This window comes from Panthera onca, chromosome A1 (assembly GCF_046562875.1).
Source record: "Panthera onca isolate mPanOnc1 chromosome A1, mPanOnc1 haplotype 2, whole genome shotgun sequence".
NCBI lineage: Eukaryota > Metazoa > Chordata > Mammalia > Carnivora > Felidae > Panthera > Panthera onca.
Window position 1 is genome coordinate 32,803,678 of NC_138339.1, and position 22,973 is coordinate 32,826,650.

General features: G+C 41.3%; 1 protein-coding gene across 1 annotated transcript; it reads left to right on the forward strand.

Annotated features, from left to right (window-relative positions):
- Positions 1–528: 528 nt before the first annotated feature.
- PTGER4 (prostaglandin E receptor 4) lies at positions 529–14,769 on the forward strand. The gene is made up of 3 exons (XM_078445118.2): positions 529–1,132; positions 1,590–2,511; positions 12,844–14,769. Exons 2-3 carry the CDS (start codon positions 1,633–1,635, stop codon positions 13,432–13,434), a joined length of 1,470 nt encoding a protein of 489 aa, XP_078301244.1. The 5' UTR covers positions 529–1,132; positions 1,590–1,632; the 3' UTR covers positions 13,435–14,769.
- Positions 14,770–22,973: the final 8,204 nt, after the last annotated feature.

A 22,973-nucleotide genomic window follows, 5' to 3' on the forward strand; every position in this document is an offset into this window, starting at 1 on the left:
AACGCGAGCCTCGCCACCCTACGTCCCGCGGGGCCACGCGCGCGCGCACACACACACCTCGGCCGCTCCAAGGTGTAGTTCTAGAGCAGTTGACCTCCCTGCCTAGCGCCCAGGTGTTGCGATCCACGTGTGGAAGGTGCGAGAAACAGCCCACTCGGAGCAGGAGGCAACTAGGGAGAAGGGATGCTGGTTTCAGAGTTAGCCCCCTCTGAGTGGCTAAGAGGGTTCCCGGGAGAACACCAGGGCTTCCGAGGCTCCGCGCCGACGGCGGCACTCGGCACACAAGCCTGAGGCGCGCGGCCATGTCCTTGCGACCCCAACCCGGCCGGGGCCGGGAACGCAAGGAGGAGAGGGCCCAGGCAGGGCGCGAGGGCCCGCGCAGCTCGGAGCCCCGCCCCCCCCCAGGCCGGTGCACCGCCTCTCGGCGCAGAGCACTGAGGACACGCCCCGCCCCCTTCCCGTCCGGCCAATGGGCGCCCGGGCCGCGCACTGTGTGTCCCCGCCTCCGCCGGGGAAACTTGGAGCTGGAGAAAAGTTTGTACAGAGGCTGGAAGGGCGAGAGCGGAGCTCGGAACCCTGTAGCCAAGAGGAAAAAGATGAAAGGTCCCAGGTCAGAGCCTCAGGCCGAGTGGACCTCAAGCCGCCCCCAGGGCGCCGGAAGCAGCCTCAGTGGCAGCCGCCAGCCCCGATAGCCGCCGGTGCTGCCCTGGGCTTCCGAGGGGGGGGCGACCTGATTCCGGGAGTGAGGCTCCGCGCCACCTGCGCGCGCGGCCCCCACATCTGACTGCTGTCCGCCCGGGAACGGGACCTGCGGGCTCCAAAAAGTTTGGTCCCGTCTTTGAAGGAACGAGGGAAAAAAGAAGCAGAAGAGGAAAGAAAGAAAGAAATCCAAGATCAGACTTCACTGACCCACCCGCTACCCTTCTGGTTCTCCCAAGTTTTTTGAAAGCTGGCCATTCCGACCCCAGTTCCGGAAAATTGGCAGCCGCGGAGACCCGGCTCTGAGAAGGCAAAGACTTGGCAGGCTCCACACTGAGCTGGGCGAGACTTAGGGCAGGTTGGAGGCTTATCCTGGACATCTGAGTGTTGACCCTGGGGGCTTACGCGGCTGCCGCCGCCGCGGCAACCACAGGTGAGATGAGGCTTTGAGGGCAGCGGGCGGAGAGCGATGGGCGGGCGCTCCTCGAGCGGAGCCCGGGAGGAGCGAGCGCGCTTTCCAAATTGCCTTCCGTAACTTGTTTTCAGTGAGGATTTTATTGACTCAGAATCTGTCGGGAATAAGAGCGAACCACTCGCTTTTCCCTTGAGATAGGCCTTGTTCATCTTGGCAGTGGAGTAAGTTGGGCTGGAGGGGGCAGGGAGGAGGAGAGAATGGAAGTATCAACTAGCAAATATTAATGACAGCAGAGTGGGGGGCTGCTGGCAGGAGGTATCCTGAGCCTGACGATTTCGGTAGCCGAAGTTGGTAAATGGCTAGATGCAGGCGGGATCCAGTTGTTGGTCTTGTCTCATCAGCATATTTCTTGGGAGCGGGTCTGACAAGTGGTAATTTCATCTCACCGCGCCTTTGTCTCTCCTACCATCCCCAGGCCCAGCTTCGAAGGCCAAGGTTGTGTACCGCGGGCCACCACCATGTCCACCCCTGGGGTCAATGCGTCCGCCTCCTCTACCCCCGACCGTCCCAACAGCCCGGTGACCATCCCGGCGGTGATGTTCATCTTCGGGGTGGTGGGCAACCTGGTGGCCATTGTGGTGCTGTGCAAGTCGCGCAAGGAGCAGAAGGAGACGACCTTTTATACGTTGGTTTGCGGACTGGCCGTCACCGACCTGCTGGGCACGTTGCTGGTAAGCCCGGTGACCATCGCCACATACATGAAGGGCCAGTGGCCCGGAGGCGAAGCGCTCTGCGAGTACAGCACCTTCATCCTGCTCTTCTTCGGCCTGTCGGGCCTCAGCATCATCTGTGCCATGAGTATCGAGCGCTACCTGGCCATCAACCACGCCTACTTCTACAGCCACTACGTGGACAAGCGGCTGGCGGGCCTCACGCTCGTCGCGGTCTATGCGTCCAACGTGCTCTTCTGCGCGCTGCCCAACATGGGCCTGGGCAGCTCGCGGCTGCAGTACCCGGACACCTGGTGTTTCATCGACTGGACCACCAACGTGACGGCGCACGCCGCCTTCTCCTACATGTACGCGGGCTTCAGCTCCTTCCTCATTCTCGCCACGGTGCTCTGCAACGTGCTCGTGTGCGGCGCGCTGCTCCGCATGCACCGCCAGTTCATGCGCCGCACCTCGCTGGGCACCGAGCAGCACCACGCGGCGGGTCCCTTGGCCGTGCCCTGGGCCCCCTGCCGGGGCAACCCGGCCGCCGCCTCCCCCGCCCTGCCGCGCCTCAGCGACTTTCGCCGCCGCCGGAGTTTCCGCCGCATCGCGGGTGCCGAGATCCAGATGGTCATCTTACTCATCGCCACCTCCCTGGTGGTGCTCATCTGCTCCATCCCTCTCGTGGTGAGTGGCCGGGAACGGGGCCCTTCTGGGCCCTTTCCTCGCATGCACCTCCCTCCTCCGTCTAACGCTTCCTCCTTGCCCTCTCCTGCCTCGGCAGTGAACTTGTCCTCCAGCTCCAGCCTGGAATCTTGACCCTCGGCTACTCAGACCAGGCCCAACCTCCTCTTCGGCCGCATCCCTCATGAGATGTAGTAGGTGATTTTCTCCTACATCCCCGAGTTGCTTTCTCCGAAAGCCTGGTTTCCTTTCTCTCCCGGGACAGCCCCTACCCCTTGCTGCCTGACATTGGCCTTGAGCCTTCCGGGAACACCTGCCACTCCTTCAGATGTGGAGGGGAAACCGCTGTAGGGTGACTTAGCCCCGTTCTCCACAGTGAACCGCAGAAGCCCGAAACTTCGGGGGTGGTGATTTCTTTGTTCTCCCCGATTCCTTAGGGGCAGCGCGGGTTTGGTGCTTTGATTTTTGTACGGATTTGTTTTTTGCTTTTGTTTTGGGTTTTGGTTTTGGTTTTTTTGCTTGCTTGTTTTGGTAGATTATGTAGAAGTTTAGAGCTAGAGAGACTGGATGTCTTTTGGTCTAATCTAATCACCCTCACTTTACATAGGGCTTGACTTGCTTAAAATAATCGAGCAGAACCACACTGTCAGGCGAGATTCCCTGCTCCTTCCCAGGCTGTGCCTTGGGAGAATATCTCCTTGCGCATGTGGGTCACCATTCCTACCCAGGCATGGCCTAGTGTCAGGTTCCTTCATCTTTCTTGGAACCAGGAAAGCCAGGTTTCTCAGGGGGGGCTATTAAGTTCAGACTGATGTACATGGATCACTGAATTTGAATTCTCAACAACCCTGAGAGGTACAGTGTCATTCTAAAGAAAGGAAGCTTTAGAGATGGTCATCTACTTATTGCCAAGCCCAAACCCTGCAGCTTGTGATGAACCTCAGACCCACCTGACTCCAAACCCTGTTCATATAATATTACATCACGTCTCACTCCTAGAACATTTCTAATTTTGGCCTTCGTACAGTGTGTGTGCATTTGAGTTTTGGCACACTTCACTTTCAGGACACCGCCTTCTTAAAATTGCCTTTGGATTAACCTTGTTATAAGCAGAAAGGTGGAAAACGTACCTAGTTCTCTACTTTGCCTGTCATTAAAACGGAGTGCACCAGAAACTGCTGGGTTCACACGCGTAATACTTTACCTAGAGTTTCTACTGAAAGCAACAGGTTCTGAATTCTTTTGTCTCTCAAAACACTGCATTTCTGGAAACTCTAAACTACCAACTCAAAAAGAAATGACTTCTCTGTCTTATGCTGATTGGGAGCAAGAGAAAATAAATGTAATGAGCCATTATTCCTTTCTCTTATTAATACTGTCCAGGGATATTTAATATAAAAATATTATATCTCTGATAAAAATGAGTGTAAATGGAAGGAACTTAGATGTGGCTGAGAGCCAGCTTACAGTAGCTTCTTGACAATTTGTATAAACAGAAATAAATATAATTGGCCAGAAGGGCCTTTAAACCATTCCAGGACCCAATATAACTTACCAAGTTAAGTCACACTTGAGCCACATAAATATATTTTACTGTCTGTAATGGCAACTCAATACAGTGAGATTTGGAAGAAACAAATCTGCTCCAGCTGGGACTCCCTTCTTTAGCTTCTGCCTTATGTTTTACAGAACAGTAAATGACAAAGTGAGTGATTGTTATGTACAGAACATCCACTTTAAGGAGCTGAGGAATTAGAGCTAGAAGTTTAGCAACATGCACATACTTTTAAAATATGAAGGTAAGGATATGAGCTGTTGATGACTGCATAGTCACAGATGAATTGTTTTCTTGGAGCATCTAGAGATGCATTAAAAACTTCATTCATTTCATGGGCAGAAGTGGTGGACCCGACCCCTATGGTACAGGGCCATTTAGCACAAAATGTTTGAAGTTATTTGAGAAGCTAGAGGCAAGAAATTATAGGAGCTATATTTGTAGTTTGCAAAAGAGCTACATTTTAACTAACAACTACTATCCACTCTATTATATAAAGTCAGGAACGTGCAGTAGATACTAAGTAATTTTACTCTGAAAATTGGAACTGGCTCAACTAAGAAGTAATCACATAATGATGTACTCACATGCCTTTGAGTAATAAAGAATAACAGTAATAAAGAGTAACAGTAGCTTCAGTTTTTAGCCTTTAGTTCTGGCTACTAACCTCTTAACTTCAGATTCAGTTTAATTGTAAATTAATGATAAGCAATGAGGTCATTACACTACTCACCCACCCACAGTTTGGCTGTTACTGAAAGAGTTAAAAGGGGAATTTACCCATAACTGTCGTCTTCCTTGGCTTCCTTTCGCAACTTTCATGTATTTTCATGTTTCTCATATTGAGATTGTAATTTAAGTTTAAAGCTTCTGAACTCTGACATTTGAAGCAGTCGGACCTGTCTTCAGTTCCAAGGAAACTAATGAAGCACCTTTTTTTACTTACATCAAATCAAGTTGGTGGCTAATCCTACTTGAGGAAAATCAAATCCTTCAAAACACTTAAAATGCTTTGGAAAGGCTAATAGAGCAAATATAGTTTACTTGGAATTTCAAAAAGCTTGACATAGTATATGAGGTTAACAGTCACTTGAAAGGCAAATTTTGTCTCTTGGACACTAGGGAAGAAAAAAACTACAGTGTCTCTTAGAGGGCAGTTGATATTGAGTTTTATAGAAAAAGTGAATTTTAATTTGTTTTCCAAAACATATGTCTCACAAATAGAGCTTGGAATGGAAATTGAGAAAGCTTAGGGAATTAATCGTGGATATAAGAAACTGGACTAGACTTGAGAAACTTTCTCAAATGAGTCATAATCAACAAATAGAGAAGGTGTAAGTACATTTGACAAGGAACATTACATGACAAGATTTGGTGGTTCCTGTCATTTTGTCTATTCTATTTAAAACCAGTCTCTGGTTTTTTTTAAACCCAGAAAAAGCTGAAGAAATGAAAGAGTCTATGCTTAAATAAAAGGGACTGAATTCTTCAGAAACATGCAAGCAAGACAGGTTTCTAAGGTCCCATGTTACATGCTATAGCTGTATTAACATCTGGTGCCCAATTTTTGCAGTTACTAATGTTAAGATAACAATTAAAATCAAATCTTTTGCCGCAGGACTAAACAGCTAGACTGTAAGATTTTTGGAAAGGCATTTTCCCCCATGCATAGGCAAGCCGAGGCATATTAATAGCTTACTTGTTTCTTTCATTTTCTTTCTTCTTACTCTGAAGTAACAAGTATTCATCTCTGTTAGGGGTAGAATGGCCAATTTGATTCATCTTCTGCCTTGGACAGGTAAAACAGATGGTTAGGAAAATAGCTTCCTGTGAGTGTTTATTTGACTGTTTACTAATAAACCAGTTGTCTTGATCAAGGAAGATTTATTATAGCAGAGGAAGCTGTAAATAGTTACACTTTTGTTTACTGTAGGCAAACTGAAGTAGAGTCACAGAACAACTGATGGGATTTCAGATGAGTACAAATCACATTTAAAGGTATAAGAGTAATGCCATAAATTTGAGTGCCATTACAGCAGAACCTGAAGGATTTAATTCGTTTTTCAAATAAATTTGGCTAAGTTAAAAATGGCAGTTCCTGGGGTGCCTGGGTGACTCAGTCTGTTAAGCCTTGGACTCTTGATTTCTGCCCAGATCATGAACCCAGGGACGTGGGATCAATCCCTGCTTGGGGGCTCCATGCTGAGCATGGACTCGCTCTGCCCCTCCTCTGCGTGAGTGTTCTCTCCTCTCTCTCTCTCTCTCTCTCTTTCTCTCTCTAAAAAAAATAGCAGTTCCTGAAAGCAGTGTTTTAGTCATAACCATGGAATTGGTAGAACCTTGAAGACTGCAGAGTAGCACATAAAAGGGATTCCCATGTACAGCATCTCATCTAAGTCTTGAAAGCTCTAGGAAGAACCCAGGGCTGGCCAGTATTTTCATTCTGCTCCTCAGTTTTCTCACCTGCAGTTGAGGAATTTATATCCTTCTGCAACTTGCTGGGGGGAGTCCCAGTCTAACAGACTGTCACCATGCTTGGCTGACCTGTCAAGCCTTGGTTTTATGGAACATCTACTAACAAGATTTTTTTCTCCCCAGAGATGAAGTGATTCTTGTAATCTCCTATTAGAATATTGAAAATTAGAGTTAAAAAAAAAAAAACCTTTAGAAATAAATGTTCAATGTAGAGACTGACCTGTAGTGATTAAATAATTTGCCTGTAGTAAATGGTGACCCAGAAGGAGGGAGAACTCTCTTACATCACCACACTCAAGAACTCTTTCCACTATCCTTTACTTAAAGATTTTTTTTTTGTCACTAAAAAAAAAAGTGGTAAAAATTTCTAGTAACAGCTGTGTCAATTTTGGATTCTTCACAGGGCAGTTAGATAACCGAGCACACACAGATAATTCCTTCTATGTTCTTGGAACAGAACACATAGCACACACAAATTCAGCTGTAGGACCGTGTCGTTTATTGGAAAACATTTGTACTTTGACAGTCAATTACTAAATCGGTCTTATCAAAATTTCAACATTCTTTTTCAATTAGACATTCCCTGCCAACAGGTTTTTCTCACATAGGAAGTAAATGTCTTTTGACACCAAAGCTACCTCTGAGCTGTGGTTTTGGAATTATTCACACATTCCACAGTAGCCGAAATACCATGTATGGGTTACCAAAAAAGCAAGGGCAGCAGATATTTATGTTACGTGCTAGGCATTGAATGAAGCACTCTCATAATTTGTACATTAATTAGAAGGAGCAGAGCCAGGATTTGAAGAGAGGTTTGTTTCATTCCAAAGCTTGTGCATGGACCTCTACAACATACAGCCTCCCTTACAGCTCTCCTGTCATCACACCTTTTGAATTTATCATATTATCTCCAAGTTCTATTCCAATGCTCCCGAATCCTAATTTGTAGTCATCCTCTCAAGAAGCTTAGAATATTGTAACATATGCCAATATTCTAAGCTCCTTGATTCACTTTTAAAATTGCAAGAGAGTATATATGTTGTTTGCGTTGAATGAACTTTTTAAGCTGTCTTTTTCCCCTGACACAGAGATTCTGTTTTATCAGCAGCACACTCTTCCAACACTGAAAACTGCCTGAACATGTGTATTTCTGAAGCATATTAAGGACAGGAATTCCAGAAAAGTGCTTTCACCGCCCACCCCACATGACATTGGAGTACTGCTGTGGATATTCCCATATTCATCTGGACTTTCCCCTGCTATGGGGAGAGCAAACCAAGTAGCCTTTAAAGTGAGGCAGAGACAGGGGCGCCTGGGTGGCTCAGTCGGTTAAGCGTCCCACTTTGGCTCAGGTCATGATCTCATGGTTTGCGAGCTCGAGCCCCATGTGGGGTTTTGTGCAGACAGCTCAGAGATTGGAGCCTGCTTCAGATTCTGTGTCTCCCCCTCTCTCTGTCCCTCCCATGCTCATGCTCTGTCTCTCAACAATAAATAAATGTTAAAAAAAAATTTTTTAAGTGAGGCAGAGATCGCTAAACTTTTTCAAACATTACAGAGTACATGGAGATTTTGTTCATTTTGTCTTTTTCTCTGCCCCAGGGCAGTCTTCAATGCGAACATGCTATGAAGGAAAACTAATGTGTCTTCATTTTTTTTTAATAATTTGAGAATGTTTTTATCTGAAGTTTTAAATGTTGCTTTTCATTCTCCTCTTTATTGCTACCTTGTGAGCTCCCCTTTGCTGAAATGACATTAAATAACCAGGCTTAGTGGCTTGTATTAATTGTAAGCCTGTCCCCCCTCCATGGAACTCTAAAATAGGGCTTCCTTCATTCCCTTGGATGCTAGTCAAAATCACTCAAAACTGTGGAGGAAGTGAGACACGGAGTGATGTGATCTTTCCTTGCTTCTCATCACCTTTGATTATGAAATCTCATTAATTTTTTTTACAACACTCTAGCTTTTCTGAAAGGTCACAAAAATTTTAAAATAAAATGCTAAGTCCTAATACATTCCAGTAAATAGATACAAATTTCATTCCTTTTATATCCATTTCAACTGTTCAAAAATGTTCCTCCTTTCAGTACTAACCGTGTTTCCTTTGAGGTGGGAGAGGCAACCAGCAACAAGAGATTTCAATGTTAAAAATCTCAAAAATGCAAAGTCCAGACTTTACCAAGATTCTGTTCTGAAAGAGGGTCTTAGAGATGGCTAAGCAAACCGCTTCTTAGGGAGAACCTGTGGACCAAAAACTTCCAGGTGGAGCAACACCGCCACCTAGAGGCTATAAGTCTCCAGTCCTCACAGACCCTGTCTCAGTTTTGTTTTGTTTTTTTTCTAAAGACTATGTACAGGGAAGGCCTGATACTAACACATTTTAGTCCCATGTTTCTTTTACTCTTGGGAACATAGTATGTGATGTGAGTAAAATACAGACCTCATACGTTTCACCAATGATTCCATTGTCAGGAAATAATTCTTTTTTTTTTTTTTTTTTTTTTTTTTTTTTTTTTTTTTTTTTTTACATTTTTTATTTATTTTTGGGACAGAGAGAGACAGAGCATGAACGGGGGAGGGGCAGAGAGAGAGGGAGACACAGAATCGGAAACAGGCTCCAGGCTCCGAGCCATCAGCCCAGAGCCTGACGCGGGGCTCGAACTCACGGACCGTGAGATCGTGACCTGGCTGAGGTGGGACGCTTAACCGACTGCGCCACCCAGGCGCCCCTGTCAGGAAATAATTCTTAAGCAGAAAGCCAGCCAACCTGGTAGAACAGAAAAAGGGACATGGAAGTCACCAGAAGACCTGGGGCCCACACCAGAATGAGCCACCAACAAGGTGGCTTGATAAGTTCCTCAAAACCTTCAGGTCTCAGTAACATTTCATCTGAGAAAAGGCCCGTAGACCTGAGGGCATCTCTCAGTGCCCAAATACAGCTATGGCAAGAAGAAACCAAAGTGCTTTGTGTCACTAGTTTTTAGAAAATGGAAAATCAATCATGCTTTGTCTTGATAATATCATTTATCCAAGCACAGTTTCTAAAGGTATTTTAAGTCATCATATACTTCTGTTTATTCTAGTTCAGTTTTTATTTAGCTGTCTGCCAGAGATCAAGTTATTAATTTCATGCTAGTTAGAGCCATTTGACCATTAATTTTATTCTGTGAGATTTACAGGACAATAACCTGATTCAAAACATTTAGGGCCAGATGTGTTTTAGAATTCAGAATTTCTTGGCTTTTAGAATTTTAGTAATAGGTAATATTACATATTAACCATATGTAATATTCCCATCAAAATTGGGACAATACCTCCAAAGCAAAACCCAGGAATACTTATACTAAGTAGAATAAACGAACTATAAATAGCCTCACAGTCTAGTTCGGTTCCAGTTTTATTGCCGAAATAACTTTAGGTCAGGTTTTGCAATCAAAAACAAAACAAAACAAATGAATAACAACAAAGGAACAGCAACTGAAAACCAATAATTTCTTAACAAGGGACTATAGACCTGTATAGATCACAGTCTGAATTCCAGCTAAGGAAGAAATAGAAATACAGCTACATCTCACTAATCTAGGCTCATCTAGAGATAAGTTTCTCATGAATTGAGTTTTACAGATTAATGCACTTATTTCCTTAAACATTTTAAACTTATTTTATCCAAATTGTTATAAATCTTTCTAAACTATCCCTTCTTTCATGGTGATTCATAGACCATGAATATTAATTATTATACTGTATAATAAAGTAGCAGTATCCTCGAGTCTTGTTAAAGTTCGATATTTGCCCCTAAATGGCTCCAGCTCTGCTTTTGTGGGTTCTTCCTCCTTTTTATGTTTTTGTGCATCCTCCTTGGCTGAGACTTGCCTCTTACTTCTCCCTTATGAAAATAATTACTAAAGGCAAGTAATAATTATTAAGTAATTACTAAAGATAGAGATCATGTACCTTTTTTTAAGTTTATTTATTTATTTATTTTGAGAGAGCAGGAGCACAAGCAGGGGAGGGGCAGAGAGAGAGAATCCCAAGCAGGCTCCATGCTGTCATTGCAGAGCCTGATGCAGAGTTCCAACTCATGAACCATAAGATCTTGACCTGAGCTGAAACCAAGAGTTGACGATTAACCGACTGAACCACCCAGGCACCCCAAGACAGAGATCACTTTTAAAGCCCCTTTTTCTATGAGGTGAGTTTTTTACATACAAGATCCTATTGGAGGGGTGTCTGAGTGGCTCAGTCCGTTGAGCATCCAACTCTTGATTTCGGCTCAGGTCATGGTCTCACTGTCCTGAGACTCAGCCCCAAGTTGGGCTCTGTGCTGGGTATGGAGCCTGCTTAAGATTCTCTCTCTTCATCTCCCTCTGCCCCTGCCCTGTTCTGTCTCTCAAAAAGAAAAAACAAAAACAAAAACAAAAACAAAATCACACCTCCTAGTGGAATTAGAAGATTTAGACAATAATAACAGTAATACTCCAAGAATAAATATAAGAGTGTACATTTAGCAAGTGCTTTCTCCTCTAAGGAATAAAATATAGTCTTCCTTAAGTTTGCATAAATTCATACTCTCTTCATTGAATCGTTTGAAATTCCCAGAAGTCACTTACAATGACTTTACACAGGGAATGACCTCTATTTGAAATGTTATGTCCTTCCTTCTAAATTTAGCAAATTCCCACTCACCCATCAAAAACTCCCTGCAAGATTCCTCTTCTGCAGGAGGCATCCACTGATGCCCTCCCCTCCAGATCTGGATTAGTTGTGCCCCCATATATACCTCTCCCATTTAATTTAATCACCCTGCAGTCAGAGTTGATCTTCCTTCCTATGTTGTGCTGTAGGTTACTCTCTGCCTTCAAGAAGTTTGTGGTATTCAGTGGTGCCTGGGTGGCTCAGTCAGTTAAGCCTCCAACTTCAGCTCAGGTCATGATCTTGTGGTTTGTGGGTTCGAGCCCCACATCGTGATCTGCGCTGACAGCTCAGAGCTTGGAGCCTGCTTCCGATTCTGTCCCTGTCTCTCTCTCTCAAAAATAAAATAAAAACATTTAAAAAAAATCGTGGTATTCTAAATGCAGCTTTTTGTGGCCAGACTTATCACAATGACTAATACACAGTAAGTACTTACTATTAAATGATTAAATGCATGAAAAAATGAAAGTAATTATAGGAAGAGCAAAATTTTTGAACCGCCAAAAATAAGACCCCAAAATAGCAAACAGGTTGTTAGGGTCTCCTTCTGTTTACTTCATTTATGCCTGCCCATCCCATGGTGGGCTGGCAGATGTGCCCTTTGCCTCAAATAGCTCAAAGAGCAGTAGAATGAACTGTCTTCCCCACTGGTCTGTGCAGAGTGTGCTTTCAGCACTTGGCTTCTTTACTGGCTCTAATGCTCTATAGACACAAAGGAGGGATTGATTCTGACTGGAGTTTCAGGATGGATTCACCAAGTGGCAGTCATTGAGCCAGACTACAGTTTGCAAGCAGCAGGGGGCCACTGAATGTTTAGGGATTGAGCAGCACAATCAGATCTACTTTCTAGAAGCAATCCTCTCGTGGCAGTTTGGAGGCTGGATTGGAGAGGACAGAAACTACAGGTGGGAAAGCTACTTTGGTGGCTGATGCAATAATCCAGGTGAGGAATGAAGTGAAAGGGCAAAGATTGGAAGAGGTTTTTGAGGGAAGAGTCGTTAACATTAGATGATTCTTATAACTGGGGAACAGACTCCATAGAAAAAATAGAAACTATTCACCGGTCATTCTGGATGACAGGAGATTCAGGCATTGGTTTAAAAGTTTCCAGTATATTCTTACTGGACTCTAATTAAAGGGATCTCTGGGCTTTTCTGTGATGATTGGTTAGTTGACTTAAAAAATGAATTTCATTTAAATATATAAAAAAAAGCAACTGGAATAAGGGAAATCAGTGGCTATCTGGAGGGAAAAAGATACCTCATTAGAATCACAAAAACTTAAAAGCACTCACAAAAATGAATAAAATGTTTCCCAAAGAAACTTCATGCTTCTGTCTGTCGCCTGTACATACATTGCATTTTTGTATACCATCTTTGATCTAAGGAAGATATTCATAGGATAGTTACAAAAATTTTAAAGTTACACTAACTCAAAACAAACGTAATTGCACAATCGCTGGTTTTCCTGAGGCTTATCATGTAAGTTGCTCTTTCTTGGCAGTTATTAACAGAAAATAAGGCAGCTAGCTAATGTTACTAGGTTAGACATTGCGGGTAAATATTTCCCTAGTTGATTAATGGTAAAATCTAAACGTGGGCGTCTCGTTTATGCAGGTACGGGTGTTCATCAACCAGTTATATCAGCCACGTTTGGTGCCAGAAATCAGCAAAAACCCAGATTTGCAGGCCATCCGAATTGCTGCTGTGAACCCCATCCTGGACCCCTGGATATATATCCTTCTGCGGAAGACCGTGCTCAGCAAAGCAATCGAGAAGATTAAATGCCTCTTCTGCCGCATCGGCGGGTCCCGCAGAGACCGTTCCGGACAGCACTGCTCAAACAGCAGAAGGACATCTTCCGCCATGTCTGCTCACTCTCGCTCCTTCCTCTCGCGAGAGCTGAAGGAGATCAGCAGCACATCTCAGACCCTCCTTTACATGCCGGACCTCAGTGAAAATGGTCTTGGAGGCAGGAATCTGCTTCCGGGTGTACCCGGCATGGGCCTGGCCCAAACAGACACCACCTCACTGAGGACTTTGCGAATATCGGAGACTTCGGACTCCTCCCAGGGGCAGGATTCAGAGAGTGTTTTACTGGTGGACGAGGTCAGTGGGAGTAGCAGGTCTGGCCCTGCCCCAAAGGGGAACTCTCTGCAAGTCACATTTCCCAATGAAACGCTGAACTTATCAGAAAAATGTATATAGTAGCTACAGAAAGAAACACAGCACTAGTTCTGGAAGAACATAAAAATCCTGTGCAATAGACACATAAATGAAGTGTTTAGCTGTGCTCAGAAGGGCTGTTCGGGCCCTTCAACTCACATTAAAGAACATTTGGGCTTTTTAGCACTTTTCAAGCAATCAAGGTGATTCCTACAGGACCCGATGTCTGAAGCACATTGGTTGTCACTTCACTAGGACACAGGATTTCTATCACTTGATGGCTGGCAAGATCTACCCTCAGTTTTTCTACTTGATAGGAGGATGGCATAAGTTTTGCTATTTTCATAACACCCAGAGCTTTATACCCGGCGTACAGCAGAAGGCCAGGTATAGAAGGGCTCTATTCCAATAAACTATGAGGACTATCTTATGACTTAAGTGTTTCACTAAAGCATGAAATGTGAATTTTATTGTTGTAAATATGATTTAAGGTATTTAAAGTATTTTCTTCTCTGTGAGAAGGTTTATTGTTAATACAAGGTATAATGAAATTATGGTAATTCCTCTCTTCCCAGTATAACCAGCTCAAGTTGCAGAAGTTACGCATTTTTTTTCATAAACAAGTTCAGGCCAAGGTGTTGAAAATCGCAGTGAGACTCAGAGCTATTTAAAAAAGATACAAATTTTTAAAAGAAAGAGTTTAGGATTATAAAAGGAGTCAAGCAAAATGCTATTTTAAGACATGAATATTAGCCCAAAATGTTAAAGTTCTTTCCAAGCTAATACATGGTGAAAATTTTTAGTGATGCTACATGTATTTATCCAGAAAATGGTGATTTCAGGAGAGGCTAACCTGCTGGTAAATATTTTCTATTTTTGTCCCCTCTGATACTTTTTAAAATATAAAATTTTTAAAGTCTCACTAAATAACCCATAATTGAAGTGTATAATATAAAAGAAGTCCAAGCAACTTGTTTCCCTCTTAAAGTGTTCATAGTTTTACTTTCCTAAGGAATGATCTAGAGTATCCTTTAAAATTTAAGAGGAAGGAAGATCGTACCATGAAGGCCTATATTTTGAGATGTGGAAGGATCACAGATTTTGTGAGTTCAACAACATAAGGGGTACAGAAGTTGGACACATGAGGGTGCCCTTCTAGTGGTTTTGTGAATTACCCAGTGATGCTGTACACATTTGAAGGACCTTTCTCAAGGAAATACTAAGCATGTTTTGTTGCTTAAAAGTGTTTTTGTGAATCGCTTGGTTATAACTAAATTCTGAGCCTGATAGTGATGTGGTTTTGAGAAGCGGTTGTACCAACTGAAATTATTTTGGAGATTATAATAAATAAATACACTCAGTCTGAGTTCCATATCATCAGTTTTGGAAAACTTGTGTGATTATTGTTTGTTTCGGGTGATCGTCTATGTCCTTTTAAATTGGAATAAATTGTTTTATTTTGAAGTAATGTCAAATTTAGAAAAAAAGTTGCAACAGTGCAAAGCCTTGGATCCACTTACTGGAGAATGATCCTTAGAAACTAAGATCTGGGTGTAAGGTGTACTCAAAGTCACATTTGTCTATGGAGAGTTTGTGGTGGAGAGTGTGGCAGAGACAGTCTTATGCCTAACTTGCTGCGTGTGAAGAACCCACATATTTATTACAAAAAAATTACCATAAGCTTATGGCCCTTCCTACTTGTAAATTCTCTGAATCAGGGCTTCTCAAACTTTATCATGCATCAGAACATCTGGAGAGCTCATGAGAATGGTTTCTGATTTAGTAGGTCTGGGGTGTGTATACATTTCTGAAAGAAAACTCCCCGGTGATTCTCGTGGTGCCCTTGGAGTAGAAGTAATACCCAGGAGTGTGGTTGTGATTTGCTATTTGCAAGTTAAAAAAATATTTTTGGATGATGTCAGAAAAATAGGACTGTCATCTTCACAGACCTGAAGGCACAGTGATTCTCAGCTGAGGTCAGAATAGCTTAGAAAAGGAGGATCTGGCTCAAGCCTGAGATGTTCTATTTCACCATGCTAACCACAACTAAGAAAACAATGATTTCAGAAATATTTTACCTGTGAAAGAGGCTTTCATTTTTCTCCCATGTATGTGGACAATGAGACAACCCCCAGATTTGTATACAAATGAAATATATTTATTACTATATATATATATATATATATATATATATATATATATATGTTTATATATCACCTGTGTTTAGGGAGGAAAAACAAAAGCCTCATTCACAAGTTAGCATTACTAATAATATTTAGAGCATAATCTCACTCATTCTTCACTTCAGGTTCACCACCCAGAATACTGATTCTAGCTTATTCTTTTTTAATTCAAATACAATTCACAGATTATGAAGCTTGCCCCATATTTTATTATGTTCACAGAATGCAACCATCACTGCTGATTCCAGAACATATATATCATCCCAAAAAGAAACCCATCTACAGTTACTCCCCATTTGCCTCTCTCCTTAGCTTTCCTGGCTGTATTTCCACGGATTCTCCGATTCTGGACATAAATGGAATCATACAATATATGGCCTTTACTATCAGGCTTTTTTCACTTAGCGTAATATTTTCAAGGTCCATCCATGTTGTAGCATGAATCAGCACTTCATTTCCTTTTTCTGGCTGAATAATATTTCTGTATTACTGATAGCAGCATCTGTATACAAGGTTTTATGTGAACATGTTTTCAATTCTCTATATACCTGGGAATAACATTGCTGGGTCATATGTTAACTGTATGTTTAATTTTTTGAGGAACTGCCAAACTGTTTCCCAAGTGGCTGTACCATTTTACATTCCCACCACCAATGTACAAGGGTTTGGATTTCTCCATATCCTCTTCCATATTCATTATTGTCTTTTTCAGTTATAGCCATCCTAATGAATATGAAGCGGTACCTCACAGTTTTGATTTGCATATTCCTAATGATTAATGATGTTGAGAATCTTTGCATATACTTATGGGTCATTTGTAGATCTTCTCCAGAGAAATGTCTATTCAAATCCTTTGTGCATTTTTAAATTGGGTTATATGTCCGTATTAGTTTGTTAGGGTTGCCGTAACAAAATACCACACAGACTGCATGGCTTTAAACAGACAGTTTTCTCACAGTTCTGGGGGCTAGGGGTCCAAGATCAAGGTGCTGGCAGGCTTGGCTTATCCTTGCCTTGCAGAGGGCCATCTTATTGCTATGCTGTCACATGGCCTTCTCTCTGTACACATGCTTCCCTGATATCTCTTCTTATAAGGACACTACTCATATTGGATTAGGGTCCACCCTTATGACCTTGTTTAACCTGAATTATCTCTTTAAAAGCCCTACCTCCAAATACAGTTACATAGTCAGGTTGGGGGGAGGGTGGCAAGGAGGGTAGGGCTTCATCAATGAATTCAAGGAGATACAATTCAGTCCATGACAGTGTCTTTTGTTTGTTGAGCCTGGCTTATTAAAAGAACAACCAAAGGGGTGCCAGGTGGCTCAGTTGGATAAGCGTCCGACTTCGGCTCAGGTCATGATCTTGCAGTTTGTGTGTTCGAGCCCCGCGTCAGACTCTTGTGCTGACAGCTCACAGTCTGGATCCTGCTGGGGATTCTCTCTCTCTCTCTCTCTCTCTCTCACCCTCTCCTGCTTGTACACTCTCTCTCTCTCTCTCTCAAAAATAAACATTAAAAAAAAAAAAAGAAAATTAAAGAAAAAAAAAGAGAACCAAGGAAGAAAAACCAGCATTATTCATCATTTGTTCTACATCTATTTATAAAACTTACCAGCTATGTTATATGAAGACAGTTTCTTGTGGGAAACCTGTTCCTGATCATTAAGAGCTTCAAACTTTCTATGCAAGAAAGTTCTGATAGTCTAACTGGCTGGTATTATTAAATTCTACCTGGACCCAATGGGTCATAGCTGACAAATAATTTTAGCTCCACCTCATAATCTTTAAGCCAATCTAGCCAACCAGGTCACGTGTATTAGGAAAGACTGTGAGATTCATACAGCTGTTAAAATGGCACTTTGATGAGAAGACATGGAATACCTAAGGACAAAAGTCCTTCCCAAAGTACGGTCACCCTCTCCGTGAGTTTCTTATTGGGGTCATACACACAAAGGTCCATGGGAAAACCAAGACATAGTACTATTTACTGTTAGCTATGCCTTTGGCCTTAAACCTTAAGACAGAAATAGCTGCATTATTTCTGTAATAATACAGAATTTCTGTAATAATGTAATAGTAAACTCCAACCATCCCCTACTTTCCCAAAGTTTGCATTACACCACTCCCCTTTTACAAAAGGTCTACGTTTCACCAACCAAAAAACTCTGAAGAAGATTTTTGCTTTTACCAAAAAAAGGTGAAAAGCAAAAATAGCATTCAATGTTGGCTTTGGATCGAGCCATTCCAGAAGCAGCACAGCCCTGAGCAGCAACAGAGGCCCCGCCACGCTCCTGCCCCAGAACTACACTCAGCATCTCAGCATCAAGCTGCCAGAGCTTGAACTGTGTCTGTGAGTATCTGTGCTTTATCTGGATTTATTTTGTGCTTTTTTTTTTTTTTTTTTTTTTTTTTTTTGGCAAAATGTGTCCTAAGGTATCAAAAAAGTCTAAGAGAGGTTTTTGGGGTTTGAGAAAGCTCAAATTTTTTTCCTTATAAATTAATGGTAATTGCTACTTCACTTTACACCATTTCAACCAATGAAAGGTCCAACAGGAAAGCTCTACTTTTGGCTAGCAGTGAACCTGTACTGGTAATAGTTTCAGAAGAAAACCAACCATGAAATGTGCTTTCTTCCACTGCTCTCCCCACCACATGCCTTTCCTACCACCACCAGATCCGAGTCTGAGATGCTGCAGGTATGATCCCAAGATTGCTCTCCAGATACACAAGAACTGGAACCAGAGAAAAGGAGACTCCTAGCAAAGAATATGTCACCCTATTGTTTAGCATGGAGCTGTCCTGGGCCACACCTGGGGCTTTAGCTGCGGGCTGGAAGCACTTTGGGAAAAAAGCAAAGAGAAAGATAGTTGGGCCTCTTAGCCTCACATCAATATCAATGTCTCTACCGTTCATTCATTACCCTATCTTCACCTGTCCAGATCATCCACCGCGTTCCACACCATAGAACAGAAGAGTACACCAGACATTCAAGTCCTAAAAACTTTTAACCATGGCAAGCCCACCCGCTAAAATCTGAACAATTAGGTCAATATTTCTTTTTGGAAAGGGATTAAACAAGATTCAGTGCAAAGGAGAAGCAAAGAGAACTCCAAGAACAATAAATAATGGAAGAGCTCAAGACAACAGCTCTGTAGCAGGCTAACAGGATGTGCAACCAGACTGAGGCAGGAAAGGGGGCTGTAGAATGTCTCTAAGGTTTAAAAAAATTTTTTGACAGATTATTTCACATTTGGCAATATTGAGAGTAGTATTATATTTCTATTAGACGGTCAAGGGAAAAATTCGTAATACATACATGGAAAACTAAAGAATAGCAATAAAAAAGCAATTATTGACTTCATGAGAAACAAAGAGAAGTACAAAAAAGGTAAAATAATAATATACTAGGTGAGATTAACTATGTGTAATAATTACACAGTCCTATTAAATAATAAATGTAGACTGAAGCCAAAATTATAGTCAATTTTATTGGGAATGGAGTCAGAAGTAGTAAATAAATATACTGGGGAAATGCAGGAGAGCTAAACCATATTCATCTATAGTAAGAAATCAAGTTCATGTCATAGATGTCTAAAAATGAACAAGCGGTGAAATCACAAATGAAGAGGCTGCTTTTAGGCAACATGCTTGAGCAAAGGAAACCTGAGCAAGGCAAAAGGGCCCACAGGGACCACCGACCTGACAGAGGCTCATTAAGCCCCTAACTGATAAAAGGGCTACTTACAACCAGGCATAGTTCTTAAGATTACCAAAAAAGGGAAAATTCCATATGTCCCCCATACTTCCTCATTCCACCAGGTAACTATGGCCCCTCACCACCACCACCCTGTGGCAGTCTCTCCTTTGCTGTGCCGCCCACTACTCCCTTGTAGTGTATTCAATAAACTTCTCTTTTGTTCTGCCACAGGTGAATTATTCCCCGCCCCCCATGCCAAAAGCCTCCACCCAATCAGGATGCTCTACAACAATGATATACAGCAATCATATTTGTAAAAACTTAATAGTCTGAAAACACCAAGTATGCTTTTGAAATTCTCATACTGTTGGTGGGATATAAAATTGATATAACCATCTTGAAAAAATAAATTTGGCATTATCTTCTGAAGTTCAGATGTACACACTACCAACATAAATAATACTGTAGGAATTGAAATATATCAAATATGACTTCATAATGATACCAAAACAAGATGAAATACCTCACTAGTCACCTTTGAAGGATGCTAAGGGAACCAACCTCTTATTTGAGAAGTGCTAAATAAATGGAAAGAACAAAACCTCCACTAAAAAAACTGCCTTTATTACATAAATTGTTTTCCTGGCCACAAAATAAGGGTGTTTTTTTTTTAAGAGGGTTTTTTGTTGTTGTTGTTGTTTTAGCACAAAAAGACTAACAATATTTTGTAGATGCTAATAAAATAATAGATCTAGGCAATGATAGTCAATGGCTACTGATACTACAAAAAGAGACAGCCAGAAATATTTTATTTCTGGTCTAAGCACTGAAAGCCACCTAAGCTATATTCTTGCTAAAGAGTTCAATGAACCTGATCAATTTATAAGAAAAGTAAATATAAAAGAACATTAATGACATTAGGTGGGATGCAATAAACAACATAAAATCTGAGAAATTCTAAAGGACATTCAGTTCCTTGAAAAATAAATTGCAAGGAAAAATAGGAAGGGAACCTATATTATAAAAGATTAAGAGGAGCATCTGGGTGGCTCAGTCGGTTAAGTGTCCAAGTCTTGATTTCGGCTCAGGTCATGATCTCACAGTTCATGGGATTGAGCCCCTCATTGAGCTCTGCACTACTTGGGACAGCCTACATGGGATTCTCTCTCTCCTCACTCGTTGTCTCTGCCCCCGCCCCCCCCTGCAAGTACTTTCTCTGTCTCAAAATAAATAAACATTAAAAAGAAAAAAAGATTAAGAGACATATCAACAGATGCAATGAATGGACTTTTCTTGGATCCTAATTTAATCAGACCATGCTATCACTCAATGTGACATAATTGACAAGAATACAGTGTGCTATTTTAAAACCGCACTTATAATTTAAAACCCTCCCTCAAAGAAAACAGTAAGCCTAGGTGACTTCACTTGTTAGTTCTATTAAACACTATTGAAAGAAATTCCAAATCTACAGAAACATTTTAAGACAAGAGTAGGTGGAAATACTAAACTTCTTAAAAATTTAGGTCAGCATTATCCTGATTAAAGAACTACAAAAAAACTACAGACCAATATTCTTCATGAAGATAGATATAAAAATCCTTAATATTACCAAATTGAATGAAGAAAGATCTAAAATGGATAATCCAGCATGAATAAGGTTTATCCCAGAAATGCTGTTGATTTGCCATTTGAAAAATAAATACAATTCATCATATTAACAGGCTAAAAAGAAAAATTATAAGATCTTCTGATACATACAGAAAACACATTTAACAAAATTTATTTACCCAGGAACTTCATCAATTGAATAAAGCGCGCACACGCACACACGTACACACACACACACACACACACACACACACATATATAAAACAAAACTACGGGTGCCATTATACTTGATGGTGAAAGACCAAAAGATTATAACAAGGCAAGAATGTCCTCTCTCACAGCTTCTATTTAATACTATACTGGAGGTTCTAGCCATTGCAATAAGACAGATGGAAATAAAAGGCATATAGTTTGAAAAGGAAAAAGAAAAACTGTCCTTATTCACAAAAACATGATAATATAGGTACAATATTGTAAAAAATGTACAAAAAAGCTAATTCAACTAATAAATGAACTATCAAGGTGGTAGGCCACAAGGTCAACATACAAAAAATCGATTATATGTCTATATAATAGCATCAAATTAGAATATAAAAATTTAAAAACACTCCTTGTAATAGCATCAAAAATATGACATACTTAGGGATAAACGAGGTCAAGACCTATTCACAGAAAACCATAAAACACCATTAAGAGAAATTAAAGATCTAAAAGACAGTTATGCCACAATCATGAATTGAAAGATAGGATATTGTTAAGATGGTAATTCTTCCCAAATTGACTTGTAGATCCAATGAGATTCCAAACAAAATCCTAGCAGACTTAGACAAGTTGATTTTAAAATGTATTATGAAGACAAAAAGAAAATAAAATTTTAAAAAATTGAAAAAAATATATATACAAATGGAAAGAAACTAGAACAGCTAAACAATTATGGGGGGTGAGGAAGGACAAAATTGGAAAAATCACAATGGTTTTTAAGACTACAATTTTTAAGCCATAGTAATCAAGACAGTGTGGAATTGGTATAAGAATAAACATATGAATCAGTATAACAGAATACGGAACTAAGACCCACAAAGACATGATGAATGGATTTTCAAGATGCCAAGGTATTTCAAAGGGAAAGAACAGTTTTTCAACAGTGTTTGAGTAAGGGGACATCAAAAAATGAACCTCAACCTTAATTATAAAAGATAAAACTATAAAACTTCCAGCAGAAAACACAGAACATCTTCCTGATCTTGGAGTAAGTACAGATTTCTCAGCACACAAAAAGCAAAACCATAAATATAAATATAAATATAAATATAAATATAAATATAAATATAAATATAAATATAAATATAAATATAAATATAAATATAAATATATAGTGTGCGTATATATAAATTGGACTTCATCAAAAATTTAAAATTCTGCTCTTCGAAAAATATCATTAAGAAAACAAAAGGGCAGAGCACCTCATACCTCAGACGGGTTAAGTGGCCAACTGTTGATCTCAGCTCAGGTCATGATCTCACAGTTCATGAGACTGAGCCTTGCATGGAGCCCAGCTAACAGCTGAACCATCAGTGCAGAGCCTGCCTGGGATTCTCTCTCTCCCTCTCTCTCTGCCCCTCTCCCACTCACGTTCTCTCTCAAAATAAACAAACTTAAAAAAAAAAAAATGAAAAAAGAAAACCAAAGGCAAACCACAGATAGGGACAAATTATTCACAATACAAATATCTCATAAAGAGTTTTTGTCCAGAATATAGAAGAAATCCTTACAACTCAATAATTAGATAACCCAAATGAAAAACTGGCAAAATACTTGAACAGGCCCTTCCCAGAAGAAGATACACAAATGTCAAATAAGCATATGAAGAAACATTTAACATTACCAGAGAAATGCATATTAAAACTACAATGAGGGGAGCCTGGGTGGCTCAGTTGGTTGAGCATCCGACTGTTCATTTCAGCTCAGGTCATGATGCCAGGGTTGTGGGATTGAACCCTGTGTTGGGCTCTGCGCTGAGTGTGGAGCTTGCTTAAGATTCTCTTTCCTTCTGCCTATCTCTGCCACTCATGCTCTCTCTCTAAAACAAA